Source organism: Salmo salar, chromosome 17, assembly GCF_965601325.2.
Source record: "Salmo salar chromosome 17, fSalSal1, whole genome shotgun sequence".
In the NCBI taxonomy this organism is placed as follows: domain Eukaryota; kingdom Metazoa; phylum Chordata; class Actinopteri; order Salmoniformes; family Salmonidae; genus Salmo; species Salmo salar.
In genome coordinates this window covers 59,882,486-59,899,917 of record NC_138307.1, presented here as the reverse complement: position 1 = coordinate 59,899,917, position 17,432 = coordinate 59,882,486, and the positions used below count along the sequence as shown (strand labels likewise).

Sequence of the window (17,432 nt, the reverse complement as noted above, 5' to 3'; positions counted from 1 at the left end):
ATGCGCCGAATAAAACAAGTGTAGACTTTACCGTGAAATGCTTACTTACAAGCCCTTAACCAACAGTGCAGTTCAAGAAGAGTTAAGAATATATTTACCAAGTAGACTAAAATAAAAAGTAATAATAAAAAGTAACACAATAAGAATAACAGTAACGAGGCTATATACAGGGGGCACCAGTACCAAGTCAGTGTGCGGGGGTACAGGTTAGTTGAGATAATTTGTGCATGTAGGTGGGAGTGAAGTGACTATGCATAGATAATAAACAGCGATCAGCAGCAGTGTACAAAAGGGAAGGGGGGGGGGGGGGTCAATGTAAATTGTCTGTTGGTCATTTTATTACTTGTTCAGCAGTCTTATGGCTTGGGGGTAGAAGCTGTTAAGGAGCCTTTTTGTCCTAGACTTGGCGCTCCGGTACCGCTTGCCGTGAATAGCAGAGAAAACAGTCTATAACTTGGGTGACTAGAGTCTCTGACAACTTTATGGGCTTTCCTCTGACACCGCCTTCCTGGATGGCAGGAAGCTTGGCCCTAGTGATGTACTGGGCCATTTGCACTACCCTCTGTAGTGCCTTATGGTCAGATGCCGAGCAGTTGCCATACCAGGCGGTGATGCAACTAGTCAGGATGCTCTCGATGGTGCAGCTGTAGAACCTTTTGAGGATCTGGGGACCCATGCCAAATCTTTTCAGTCTCCTGAGGGGGAAAAAGTTTTGTCGTGCCCTCTTCACGACTGTCTTGGTATGTTTGGACCATGATAGTTTGTTGGTGATGTGGACACCAAGGAACTTGAAACTCTCGACCCGCACCACTACACCCCCGTCGATGTTAATGGGGGCGTGTTCAGCCTGCCATTTCCTGTAGTCCACGATCAGCTCCTTTGTCTTGCTCACATTGAGGGAGAGGTTGTTCTCCTGGCACCACACTGCCAGTTCTCTGACCTCCTCCCTATAGGCCGTCTCATCGTTGTCGGTGATCAGGCCTACCACTGTTGTGTTGTCAGCAAACTTAATGATGGTGTTGGAGTCGTGTTTGGCCACGCAGTCGTGGGTGAACAGGGAATACAGGAGGGGACTTAGTATACACCCCTGTGGGGCCCCAGTGTTACGGGTCAGCATGGCAGACATATTGTTGCCTACTCTTATCACCTGGGGGCGGCCCGTCAGGAAGTCCAGGATCCAGTTGCAGAGGGAGGTGTTTAGTCCCAGAGTCCTTAGCTTAGTGATGAGCTTTGTGAGCACTATGGTGTTGAACGCTGAGCTGTAGTCAATGAACAGCATTCTCACGTTGATGTTCCTTTGGTCCAGGTGAGAAAGGGCAGTGTGGAATGCGATTGCGTCATCTGTGGATCTATTGGGGCGGTATGCGAATTGGAGTGGGTCTAGGGTGTCCGGGAGGATGCTGTTGATGTGAGCCATGACCATCCTTTCAAAGTACTTCATGGCTACCGACGTGAGTGATACGGGGCGGTAATCATTTAGGCAGGTTACCTTCGCTTCCTTGGGCACAGGGACTATGGTGGTCTGCTTGAAACATGTAGGTATTACAGACTCGGTCAGGGAGAGGTTGAAAATGTCAGTGAAGACGCTTGACAGTTGTTCTGCGCATGCTTTGAGTGCATGTCCTGGTAATCCGTCTGGTCCAGTGGCTTTGTGAATGTTGACCTGTTTAAAGGTTTGTTCACATCGGCTACCGAGAGCTTTTCCCAAGAGTGTGCAAAGCTGGCATCAAGGCAAAGGGTGGTTAGTTTGAACAATCTCAAATATAAAATATATTTTGATTTGTTTAACACTTTTGGTTATTACATGATTCCATATGTGTTATTTCATAGTTTTGATGTCTTCACTACTATTCTACAATGTAGAAAATAGTACAAATGAAGAAAAACCCTTGAATGAGTAGGTGTTTCCAAACTTTTGACTGGTACTGTATGTGCTGACATATCACCAAGCAGAGCGTGGTGGAATGCGAATGCGCCTCAACCAATGAAAACGTGTGGTGGGCGGGGCCGGTACAGGCCCGACCCCGCCCACAACCGACCCCGCCCCGTTCCATGGCGAGGGGGGTACTTGGAATTTTCAGGACTTTTTGGCGAGTAAAAATATATTCCCATTCAAAATCCTATTTTCCCTTAACCTAACCTAAACCTCAAACCCCTAACCCTAACTCCTAACCTAAAACCCGACCCTAACCGTAACCCTGACCTTAGCCCCAAACACTAAACCTAACCCTTAAGCCTAAAATAGCAATTTAACAAATTCAGAACATGAACAAATTCCTGACTTTTCAAAAGGTTTCTTGTTTTCCTACCTTGTTAGGACATTCTGGTTCTGATTAGGTAGGAAAACATGTACACAAACTCACACCCTCCCGTCTTGTTTGAGTGTGTTTACAGGCTTCTAATCTCTCCTCACTGTCTTGCCGTGATCTGGTTGTTTGGGTTTGGTAGATATGACCGTCCTGGGTCGAAACAGAGACAGAAAACAAACTGCTGATAGAAACAGCAAGAGAGAGAGAGAGAGAGAGAGAGAGAGAGAGAGAGAGAGAGAGAGGGAAAGTACTTATATAACCTCATACCGTCCCATGTCTCAATGCTTGTTTACCCAACTCTCCCTCATATCACACGACACACCGACGTTCCTACAACGTTAGGTCATGTTATGTTGTGATATCACCTAATGTTTTGAATATCAACATTAAAAAGCTTAAAACACATTCTGAGGATGCTTTTGTAGCCTAGATAGAGTCAAGTCCAAACTAAGTTAACTAGGTGTAGCCCACTGGGTTACTAGATAAGCCAGTGATATTATGGGGGAGGATGACAGACAGACACCTCTGATTACAATGGGCTCACACAGAAGAGACAGACTGACCGGCTGCAGCCATACAAGCTCCTAGATACTGTAATACTGCCACAGACACTGCTATTGTGGGCTTAACGCTCATACACAAAGTTATAGTTACCCACAGTCAGACAGACTCTGTGTGTCTATGTCTCTGTCTCTGTGTCTCCAGTGTAAAGGTTCTGTTGTCACACTCATCACACTCACTTTCCCTGCTCTCTGGGCCTGCTGATTGCAATAGAATAGGCGCTCTGCTTCAAAAGGCGTCGGGCGGAACTGCTTGTGGAGACGGCAGAGATAGACGTTCCACAGGCAGTCTGGAAACGCTCGCTGCATCTCTAATGTCCATCTACACACTGTGAATCAGCCATGTCCATTCACACCTTTATCAGCACACACTTTTTGAGACTTCAACGCCATCATTAGCCCAGTGCTGAATCCATATCAACATTTCCTTTGTAATCTGGATCACAGGAAAGGCAGCTCTTTATCTACCCAGACAGAGCAAGCCCAGCACAGGATGTGGGACAGAGAAAGGTGATAGCCCTCATGACTATGCTAATGACTGATACACAAAACGCATGCATGCACACAGACAGTCAGATACACAGACAGAAACACAGACACACACACACACACACTCACCACGTGGTTAGTTCTGTCCCTGACAGGGCGGTAGCCGGGCGCGGGGACACACTGCTCGGCGTGCCCGTTGCAGAAGCAGCTGCCCTTCACGATGAGGTCATAAATGGCGAAGTGCTGGGTGGGCGGGGCTCCAACGGTGGGATCTTTGGCCTGGCAGGGACAGGATTGGCGCTCCAGCAGACGTATGCGCACGTTGGTCACCCTCAGCTGCTCCTGGCCTGCCACGCCATACGGGTCAAGAGATTCCCATTGGGGGAGGGCACGGTAGATCACCTGTCAATCAACCAGTCCAACAGTCAGTCAAAATGATACGAATTAGTGGCACTATGTTATTATGCAAGACTTGGTGACAACACATCTTCTTTTCTGCACCTCTCTCTCGGTTTCTCTTTCTTTCTCCCTCTCTGAGTCTTGCATCCCTAAATTGATGATCCCTTCATATTACCCCCCAGCCCAAGCACAACTGCCATCACCCTGGTGACTGCTCCTATGGCAACCCCTGTATGGCATCCCCTGTGTTCCTGAGAGGGCTGTGTGTTTCTGCCACAGATATCACTGGGGCAGAAGTGTGTTTGTTTAAGGGGAGTTAGTTGTCATTGAGGGAAGTGTGTGATGCTGGGAGGGAGTGTTATTGGAGGAGAGTATGTATTTATTTTTTTATTTTTTTATTTCACCTTTACTTTTACCAGGTAGGCTAGTTGAGAACAAGTTATCATTTACAACTGCGACCTGGCCAAGATAAAGCAAAGCAGTTCGACACATACAACAACACAGAGTTACACATGGAATAAACAAACATACAATCAATAATACAGTAGAGAAATCTATATACAGCATGTGCAAATGAGGTAGGATAAGAGAAGTAAGGCAATAAATAGGCCATGGTGGTGAAGTAATTACAAAATAGCAATTAAACACTGGATTGGTAGAATGTGCAGAAGATGAATGTGCAAGTAGAGATAGTGGGGTGCAAAGGAGCAAGATAAATAAATAAATACAGTATGGGGATGAGGTAGATTGGATGGGCTACTTACAGATGAGCTATGTACAGGTGCAGTGATCTGTGAGCTTGTTCTGACAGCTGGTGCTTAAAGCTAGTGAGGGCGGTAAGAGTCTCCAGCTTTAGTGATTTTTGTAGTTCGTTCCAGTCATTGGCAGCAGAGAACTGGAAGGAGAGGGGGCCAAAGGAAGAATTGGCTTTGGGGGTGACCAGTGAGATATACCTGCTGGAGCGCATGCTACGGGTGGGTGCTGCTATGGTGACCAGTGAGCTGAGATTTTATTTTATTTGACCTTTATTTAACTAGGCAAGTCAGTTAAGAATTCTTATTTTCAATGATGGCCTAGGAACAGTGGGTTAACTGCCTTGTTCAGGGGCAGAACAACAGATTTGTACCTTGTCAGCTCGGGGATTCAAACTTGCAACCTTTCGGTTACTAGCCCAACGCTCTAACCACTAGGCTACACTGCCGCCCCAGATAAGGTGGGGCTTTACCTAGCAGAGACTTGTAGATGACCTGGAGCCAGTGGGTTTGGCGACGAGTATGAAGTGAGGGCCAGCCAACGAGAACGTATAGGTCGCAGTGGTGGGTAGTATATGGGGCTTTGGTGATAAAACGGATGGCACTGTGATAGACTGCATCCAATTTGTTGAGTAGAGTGTTGGAGGCTATTTTGTAAATGACATCGCTGAAGTCGAGGATCGGTAGGATGGTCAGTTTTACGAGGGTATGTTTGGCAACATGAGTGAAGGATGCTTTGTTGCGAAATAGGAAGCCGATTCTAGATTTAATTTTGGATTGGAGATGTTAAATGTGAGTCTGGAAGGAGAGTTTACACTCTAGCCAGACACCTAGGTATTTGTACTTGTCCACATATTCTAAGTCAGAACCGTCCAGTAGTGATGCTGGACGGGCGGGCAGGTGTGGGCAGCGATCGGTTGAAGAGCATGCATTTAGTTTTACTTGCATTTAAGAGCAGTTGGAGGCCACAGAAGGAGAGTTGTATGGCATTGAAGCTCGTCTGGAGGTTAGTGAACACTGTGTCCAAAGAAGGGCCAGAGGTATACAGAATGGTGTCGTCTGCGTAGAGGTGGATCAGAGAATCACCAGCAGCAAGAGCAACATCATTGATGTATACAGAGAAGTATCCCTGACATAGATATCATTGGGTGAGGGGTGTGTGTGTGTGTGTTTTCTGGGGGGTTGACTGTGTGAGTCGAGCCCATGCTGTGTCCCCATTGGCTGTATGGCTGGCCTGGGGTGCGATGGGAGGAGCACTATTAAGTTCCCTGTTGTTGGAATAGGTTACAGAGTCACGGCATTGTGTTCCGCAATTAAGGGAACACAACAAATAGGGCAAGGGGCGCCAGTCCGCGGGAGAGGAGGACGAGACAAAGAGCGGGCGAGAGATGCAGCCCCACATAACTCAGCCCTGGACAAAGGCTCTGCGATAGCCCGGCGACACCGCAGCCACACTGTCCCACACACACACACACCCCACACACAAACACATCCCCAATGGACAATCCCAAACTCCACACACAACATCCAATGAACATTCCCAACTACACACACACTTACCCAATCAACATTCCCAAACCCTGCAAAAATTCCACAAGAGGCCTTCTGGATGCTCCAGCTGCAGGCAGTGGGCACAGACTTCATGCAACCCACACAACGAATGCAAACTCTAACCCACATACAAACAAACAAATCAAGACTCTCATTAAAGTTTTTCGTGCATACGAAATGTCAAGTCATTGTCTGGGTATGCTCTCTCTGTCAAACTATAGAAACAGAGAGAGCAGTCCCACAGAAACCTTAGTCAGGGGAGAGGGTGGCATTTCTACGCTCATAACCTTTTCTTCCTGTTACAGTCTGAAAAACAGTGTAAGACTGGCTTTAACAGCCCTAATTCCATCAAAGCGCTGTGGACTGTATTCTGGTAAACGGGAACAATGGGCATTGATGGAGGGAGAGAGAGAGAGAGAGAGAGAGAGAGAGAGAGAGAGAGAGAGAGAGAGATCGCGAGAGGAGGGGGATGGGCCGTCTCACCTGCAGGACCAACTTCCATCAGGGCAAAGGGCACTTCCTCCCTGACAGACAGACAGAGAGAGAGGGGTGTGTGTGGGGCTGTGTTTGGACGGCTCCCTCCCTAAGAAGATCACAGTCTCTATAACAACTAACACACATTCCTCCAGCCCAGCTGACCTCATAAATAACACAAGGAGCCCTGAGCTCTCCAACAGAGAGACTAACTAGACCTCTTCAGTTAGTACCTCAACTCACAAGCCTCCCTGGTTTCCCCCCATTCAGATGAACATGTTCAGCTCTCAGCACAAGAGATGACATGCTTTTTAATGTTCATCAGATAAAGGAGGGGGAAGCTGAGAATACCTGCTCCCTCACAGTATCGCTCCAAGCTAAGACACACCTCCTCCCTCCTTGCTATCCATCACAGCTAAACACTTATCTGACTAAACACTTAACACTGACTAAACACACACACGCGTGTATATACACACAGACACAAACACACAGTCACCTACTCGACACATAACTGTCACACCAGTTAAGCTCAAACATTCAATACGTAAACACACAGTCACAAACACACAGTCACACAGTCACAAACACACAGTCACACAGTCACATAGTCACAAACACACAGTCACACAGTCACATAGTCACAAACACACAGTCACACAGTCACATAGTCACAAACACACAGTCACACATTCACAAACACACAGTCACACAGTCACATAGTCACAAACACACAGTCACACATTCACAAACACACAGTCACACAGTCACATAGTCACAAACACACAGTCACAAACACACAGTCACACAGTCACATAGTCACAAACACACAGTCACACAGTCACATAGTCACAAACACACAGTCACACAGTCACAAACACACAGTCACAAACACACAGTCACACAGTCACAAACACACAGTCACACAGTCACAAACACACAGTCACAAACACACAGTCACACAGTCGCATAGTCACAAACACACAGTCACACAGTCACAAACACACAGTCACACAGTCACATAGTCACAAACACACAGTCACACAGTCACACAGACACAAACACACAGTCACACAGACACATAGTCACAAACACACAGTCACAAACACACAGTCACACAGTCACATAGTCACAGTCACACAGTCACACAAACACACAGTCACACAGTCACACATTCACACAGTCACACAGCCACAAACACACAGTCACACAGTCACACAGTCACATAGTCACAAACACACAGTCACACAGACACACAGTCACACAGTCACACAGACACAAACACATAGTCACACAGACACAAACAAACAGTCACACAGACACAAACACACAGTCACACAGACACAAACACACAGTCACACAGACACAAACACACAGTCACACAGTCACACAGACACAAACACACAGTCACACAGTCACACAGTCACATAGTCACACAGTCACAAACACACAGTCACACAGACACACAGTCACACAGTCACACAGCCACAAACACACAGTCACATAGTCACAAACACACAGTCACACAGTCACACAGTCACACAGACACACAGTCACACAAACACAAACACATAGTCACACAGACACAAACACACAGTCACACAGACACAAACACACAGTCACACAGACACAAACACACAGTCACACAGTCACACAGACACAAACACACAGTCACACAGTCACACAGTCACACAGTCACAAACACACAGTCACACAGTCACACAGTCACACAGCCACAAACACACAGTCACACAGTCACACAGACACACAGTCACACAGTCACACAGACACAAACACATAGTCACACAGACACAAACACACAGTCACACAGACACAGACACACAGTCACACAGACACAAACACACAGTCACACAGACACAAACACACAGTCACACAGTCACACAGACACAAACACACAGTCACACAGACACAAACACACAGTCACACAGACACAAACACAAACACACAGTCACACAGACACAAACACACAGTCACACAGTCACACAGTCACATAGTCACATAGTCACAAACACACAGTCACACAGTCACACAGTCACAAACACACAGTCACACAGTCACACAGTCACACAGCCACAAACACACAGTCACACAGTCACACAGACACACAGTCACACAGTCACACAGACACAAACACATAGTCACACAGACACAAACACACAGTCACACAGACACAGACACACAGTCACACAGACACAAACACACAGTCACACAGACACAAACACACAGTCACACAGTCACACAGACACAAACACACAGTCACACAGACACAAACACACAGTCACACAGACACAAACACAAACACACAGTCACACAGACACAAACACACAGTCACACAGTCACACAGTCACATAGTCACATAGTCACAAACACACAGTCACACAGTCACACAGTCACATAGTCACAAACACACAGTCACACAGACACACAGTCACACAGTCACACAAACACACAGTCACACAGTCACACAGACACACAGTCACACAGACACAAACACATAGTCACACAGACACAAACACACAGTCACACAGTCAAACAGACACAAACACACAGTCACACAGACACAAACACACAGTCACACAGTCACACAGACACAAACACAAACACACAGTGACACAGACACACAGTCACACAGTCACACAGTCACACAGTCACACAGTCACACAAACACACAGTCATACAGACACAAACACACAGTCACACAGTCACACAGTCACATAGTCACAAACACACAGTCACACAGTCACACAGTCACAGAGTCACATAGTCACAAACACACAGTCACACAGTCACACAGTCATACAGACACACAGTCACACAGTCACACAGTCACACAGACACACAGTCACACAGTCACACAGACACAAACATATAGTCACACAGACACAAACACACAGTCACACAGACACAAACACACAGTTACACAGACACAAACACACAGTCACACAGACACAAACACACAGTCACACAGTCACACAGACACAAACACACAGTCACACAGACACAAACACACAGTCACACAGTCACACAGACACACAGTCACACAGTCACACAAACACACAGTCACACAGACACAAACACACAGTCACACAGACACAAACACACAGTCACACAGTCACACAGACACAAACACAAACACACAGTCACACAGACACAAACACACAGTCACACACTCACACAGTCACATAGTCACAAACACACAGTCACACAGTCACACAGTCACACAGTCACACAGTCACAAACACACAGTCACACAGTCACACAGTCACACAGACACACAGTCACACAGTCACACAGCCACAAACACACAGTCACACAGTCACACAGACACACAGTCACACAGTCACACAGACACAAATACATAGTCACACAGACACAAACACACAGTCACACAGACACAAACACACAGTCACACAGACACAAACACACAGTCACACAGACACAAACACACAGTCACACAGACACAAACACACAGTCACACAGACACAAACACACAGACACACAGTCACACAGACACAAACACAAACACACAGTCACACAGACACAAAGTCACACAGTCACACAGTCACATAGTCACATAGTCACAAACACACAGTCACACAGTCACACAGTCACATAGTCACAAACACACAGTCACACAGTCACACAGACACACAGTCACACAGTCACACAGACACAAACACATAGTCACACAGACACAAACACACAGTCACACAGACACAAACACACAGTCACACAGACACACAGTCACACAGTCACATAGTCACAAACACACAGTCACACAGACACACAGTCACACAGTCACACAGACACAAACACATAGTCACACAGACACAAACACACAGTCACACAGACACAAACACACAGTCACACAGACACAAACACACAGTCACACAGACACAAACACACAGTCACACAGTCACACAGACACAAACACACAGTCACACAGACACAAACACACAGACACACAGTCACACAGACACAAACACAAACACACAGTCACACAGACACAAAGTCACACAGTCACACAGTCACATAGTCACATAGTCACAAACACACAGTCACACAGTCACACAGTCACATAGTCACAAACACACAGTCACACAGTCACACAGACACACAGTCACACAGTCACACAGACACAAACACATAGTCACACAGACACAAACACACAGTCACACAGACACAAACACACAGTCACACAGACACACAGTCACACAGTCACATAGTCACAAACACACAGTCACACAGACACACAGTCACACAGTCACACAGACACAAACACATAGTCACACAGACACAAACACACAGTCACACAGACACAAACACACAGTCACACAGACACAAACACACAGTCACACAGTCACACAGACACAAACACACAGTCACACAGACACAAACACACAGTCACACAGTCACATAGTCACAAACACACAGTCACACAGTCACACAGTCACACAGTCACAAACACACAGTCACACAGTCACACAGTCACAAACACACAGTCACACAGTCACACAGACACACAGTCCCACAGTCACACAGACACAAACACATAGTCACACAGACACAAACACACAGTCACACAGACACAGACACACAGTCACACAGACACAAACACACAGTCACACAGACACAAACACACAGTCACACAGTCACACAGACACAAACACACAGTCACACAGACACAAACACACAGTCACACAGACACAAACACACAGTCACACAGTCACACAGTCACATAGTAACATAGTCACAAACACACAGTCAGACAGTCACACAGTCACATAGTCACAAACACACAGTCACACAGACACACAGTCACACAGTCACACAAACACACAGTCACACAGTCACACAGACACACAGTCACACAGACACAAACACATAGTCACACAGACACAAACACACAGTCACACAGACACAAACACACAGACACAAACACACAGTCACACAGTCAAACAGACACAAACACACAGTCACACAGACACAAACACACAGTCACACAGTCACACAGACACAAACACAAACACACAGTGACACAGACACACAGTCACACAGTCACACAGTCACACAGTCACACAGTCACACAAACACACAGTCATACAGACACAAACACACAGTCACACAGTCACACAGTCACATAGTCACAAACACACAGTCACACAGTCACACAGTCACAGAGTCACATAGTCACAAACACACAGTCACACAGTCATACAGACACACAGTCACACAGTCACACAGTCACACAGACACACAGTCACACAGTCACACAGACACAAACATATAGTCACACAGACACAAACACACAGTCACACAGACACAAACACACAGTTACACAGACACAAACACACAGTCACACAGACACAAACACACAGTCACACAGTCACACAGACACAAACACACAGTCACACAGACACAAACACACAGTCACACAGTCACACAGACACACAGTCACACAGTCACACAAACACACAGTCACACAGACACAAACACACAGTCACACAGACACAAACACACAGTCACACAGTCACACAGACACAAACACAAACACACAGTCACACAGACACATACACACAGTCACACACTCACACAGTCACATAGTCACAAACACACAGTCACACAGTCACACAGTCACAAACACACAGTCACACAGTCACACAGACACACAGTCACACAGTCACACAGCCACAAACACACAGTCACACAGTCACACAGACACACAGTCACACAGTCACACAGACACAAATACATAGTCACACAGACACAAACACACAGTCACACAGACACAAACACACAGTCACACAGACACAAACACACAGTCACACAGACACAAACACACAGTCACACAGTCACACAGACACAAACACACAGTCACACAGACACAAACACACAGACACACAGTCACACAGACACAAACACAAACACACAGTCACACAGACACAAAGTCACACAGTCACACAGTCACATAGTCACATAGTCACAAACACACAGTCACACAGTCACACAGACACACAGTCACACAGTCACACAGACACAAACACATAGTCACACAGACACAAACACACAGTCACACAGACACAAACACACAGTCACACAGACACACAGTCACACAGTCACATAGTCACAAACACACAGTCACACAGACACACAGTCACACAGTCACACAGACACAAACACATAGTCACACAGACACAAACACACAGTCACACAGACACAAACACACAGTCACACAGACACAAACACACAGTCACACAGTCACACAGACACAAACACACAGTCACACAGACACAACCACACAGTCACACAGTCACATAGTCACAAACACACAGTCACACAGTCACAAAGTCACACAGTCACAAACACACAGTCACACAGTCACACAGTCACAAACACACAGTCACACAGTCACACAGACACACAGTCCCACAGTCACACAGACACAAACACATAGTCACACAGACACAAACACACAGTCACACAGACACAGACACACAGTCACACAGACACAAACACACAGTCACACAGACACAAACACACAGTCACACAGTCACACAGACACAAACACACAGTCACACAGACACAAACACACAGTCACACAGACACAAACACACAGTCACACAGTCACACAGTCACATAGTAACATAGTCACAAACACACAGTCAGACAGTCACACAGTCACATAGTCACAAACACACAGTCACACAGACACACAGTCACACAGTCACACAAACACACAGTCACACAGTCACACAGACACACAGTCACACAGACACAAACACATAGTCACACAGACACAAACACACAGTCACACAGACACAAACACACAGACACAAACACACAGTCACACAGTCAAACAGACACAAACACACAGTCACACAGACACAAACACACAGTCACACAGTCACACAGACACAAACACAAACACACAGTGACACAGACACACAGTCACACAGTCACACAGTCACACAGTCACACAAACACACAGTCACACAGACACAAACACACAGTCACACAGTCACATAGTCACAAACACACAGTCACACAGTCACACAGTCACAGAGTCACAAACACACAGTCACACAGTCACACAGTCATACAGACACACAGTCACACAGTCACACAGACACACAGTCACAGAGTCACACAGACACAAACACATAGTCACACAGACACAAACACACAGTCACACAGACACAAACACACAGTTACACAGACACAAACACACAGTCACACAGACACAAACACACAGTTACACAGTCACACAGACACAAACACACAGTCACACAGACACAAACACACAGTCACACAGTCACACAGACACACAGTTACACAGTCACACAAACACACAGTCACACAGACACAAACACACAGTCACACAGACACAAACACACAGTCACACAGACACAAACACACAGTCACACAGTCACACAGACACAAACACAAACACACAGTCACACAGACACAAACACACAGTCACACAGTCACACAGTCACATAGTCACAAACACACAGTCACACAGTCACACAGTCACACAAACACAAACACACAGTCACACAGACACAAACACACAGTCACACAGTCACACAGTCACATAGTCACAAACACACAGTCACACAGTCACACAGTCACACAGTCACAAACACACAGTCACACAGTCACACAGACACACAGTCACACAGTCACACAGCCACAAACACACAGTCACACAGACACACAGTCACACAGACACAAATACATAGTCACACAGACACAAACACACAGTCACAGACACAAACACACAGTCACACAGACACAAACACACAGTCACACAGACACAAACACACAGTCACACAGTCACACAGACACAAACACACAGTCACACAGACACAAACACACAGTCACACAGTCACACAGACACAAACACAAACACACAGTCACACAGACACAAACACACAGTCACACAGTCACACAGTCACACAGTCACATAGTCACATAGTCACAAACACACAGTCACACAGTCACACAGTCACATAGTCACAAACACACAGTCACACAGTCACACAGACACACAGTCACACAGTCACACAGACACAAACACATAGTCACACAGACACAAACACACAGTCACACAGACACAAACACACAGTCACACAGTCAAACAGACACAAACACACAGTCACACAGACACAAACACACAGTCACAAACACACAGTCACACAGTCACAAAGTCACACAGTCACAAACACACAGTCACACAGTCACACAGACACACAGTCACACAGTCACACAGCCACAAACACACAGTCACACAGTCACACAGACACACAGTCACACAGACACAAATACATAGTCACACAGACACAAACACACAGTCACACAGACACAAACACACAGTCACACAGACACAAACACACAGTCACACAGACACAAACACACAGTCACACAGTCACACAGACACAAACACACAGTCACACAGTCACACAGACACAAACACAAACACACAGTCACACAGACACAAACACACAGTCACACAGTCACACAGTCACATAGTCACATAGTCACAAACACACAGTCACACAGTCACATAGTCACAAACACACAGTCACACAGTCACACAGTCACACAGACACACAGTCACACAGTCACACAGACACAAACACATAGTCACCCAGACACAAACACACAGTCACACAGACACAAACACACAGTCACACAGTCAAACAGACACAAACACACAGTCACACAGACACAAACACACAGTCACACAGTCACACAGACACAGACACACAGTCACACAGTCACACAAACACACAGTCACACAGACACAAACACACAGTCACACAGACACAAACACACAGTCACACAGACACAAACACACAGTCACACAGTCACACAGACACAAACACAAACACACAGTCACACAGACACAAACACACAGTCACACAGTCACATAGTCACAAACACACAGTCACACAGTCACACAGTCACACAGCCACAAACACACAGTCACACAGTCACACAGACACACAGTCACACAGTCACACAGACACAAATACATAGTCACACAGACACAAACACACAGTCACACAGACACAAACACACAGTCACACAGACACAAACACACAGTCACACAGACACAAACACACAGTCACACAGTCACACAGACACAAACACACAGTCACACAGACACAAACACACAGTCACACAGTCACACAGACACAAACACACAGTCACACAGACACAAACACACTGTCACACAGTCACACAGTCACATAGTCACATAGTCACAAACACACAGTCACACAGTCACACAGTCACATAGTCACAAACACACAGTCACACAGTCACACAGACACACAGTCACACAGTCACACAGACACAAACACATAGTCACACAGACACAAACACACAGTCACACAGACACAAACACACAGTCACACAGACACACAGTCACACAGTCACATAGTCACAAACACACAGTCACACAGACACACAGTCACACAGTCACACAGACACAAACACATAGTCACACAGACACAAACACACAGTCACACAGACACAAACACACAGTCACACAGACACAAACACACAGTCACACAGTCACACAGACACAAACACACAGTCACACAGACACAAACACACAGTCACACAGTCACATAGTCACAAACACACAGTCACACAGTCACACAGTCACACAGTCACAAACACACAGTCACACAGTCACACAGTCACAAACACACAGTCACACAGTCACACAGACACACAGTCCCACAGTCACACAGACACAAACACATAGTCACACAGACACAAACACACAGTCACACAGACACAGACACACAGTCACACAGACACAAACACACAGTCACACAGACACAAACACACAGTCACACAGTCACACAGACACAAACACACAGTCACACAGACACAAACACACAGTCACACAGACACAAACACACAGTCACACAGTCACACAGTCACATAGTAACATAGTCACAAACACACAGTCAGACAGTCACACAGTCACATAGTCACAAACACACAGTCACACAGACACACAGTCACACAGTCACACAAACACACAGTCACACAGTCACACAGACACACAGTCACACAGACACAAACACATAGTCACACAGACACAAACACACAGTCACACAGACACAAACACACAGACACAAACACACAGTCACACAGTCAAACAGACACAAACACACAGTCACACAGACACAAACACACAGTCACACAGTCACACAGACACAAACACAAACACACAGTGACACAGACACACAGTCACACAGTCACACAGTCACACAGTCACACAGTCACACAAACACACAGTCATACAGACACAAACACACAGTCACACAGTCACACAGTCACATAGTCACAAACACACAGTCACACAGTCACACAGTCACAGAGTCACATAGTCACAAACACACAGTCACACAGTCATACAGACACACAGTCACACAGTCACACAGTCACACAGACACACAGTCACACAGTCACACAGACACAAACATATAGTCACACAGACACAAACACACAGTCACACAGACACAAACACACAGTTACACAGACACAAACACACAGTCACACAGACACAAACACACAGTCACACAGTCACACAGACACAAACACACAGTCACACAGACACAAACACACAGTCACACAGTCACACAGACACACAGTCACACAGTCACACAAACACACAGTCACACAGACACAAACACACAGTCACACAGACACAAACACACAGTCACACAGTCACACAGACACAAACACAAACACACAGTCACACAGACACATACACACAGTCACACACTCACACAGTCACATAGTCACAAACACACAGTCACACAGTCACACAGTCACAAACACACAGTCACACA

At 46.2% G+C, this 17,432-nt stretch overlaps 1 protein-coding gene across 1 annotated transcript in view; it reads right to left on the bottom strand.

Annotated features, from left to right (window-relative positions):
* The window catches only part of LOC106576334 (netrin-4), a 43,250-nt gene that overhangs the window by 15,431 nt on the left and 10,387 nt on the right, over positions 1–17,432 (bottom strand). Inside the window, exon 3 of the mRNA XM_045699908.2 lies at positions 3,488–3,760. Coding sequence (XP_045555864.2) covers positions 3,488–3,760 — 273 coding nt within the window. The remainder of the gene's footprint in view (positions 1–3,487; positions 3,761–17,432) is intronic.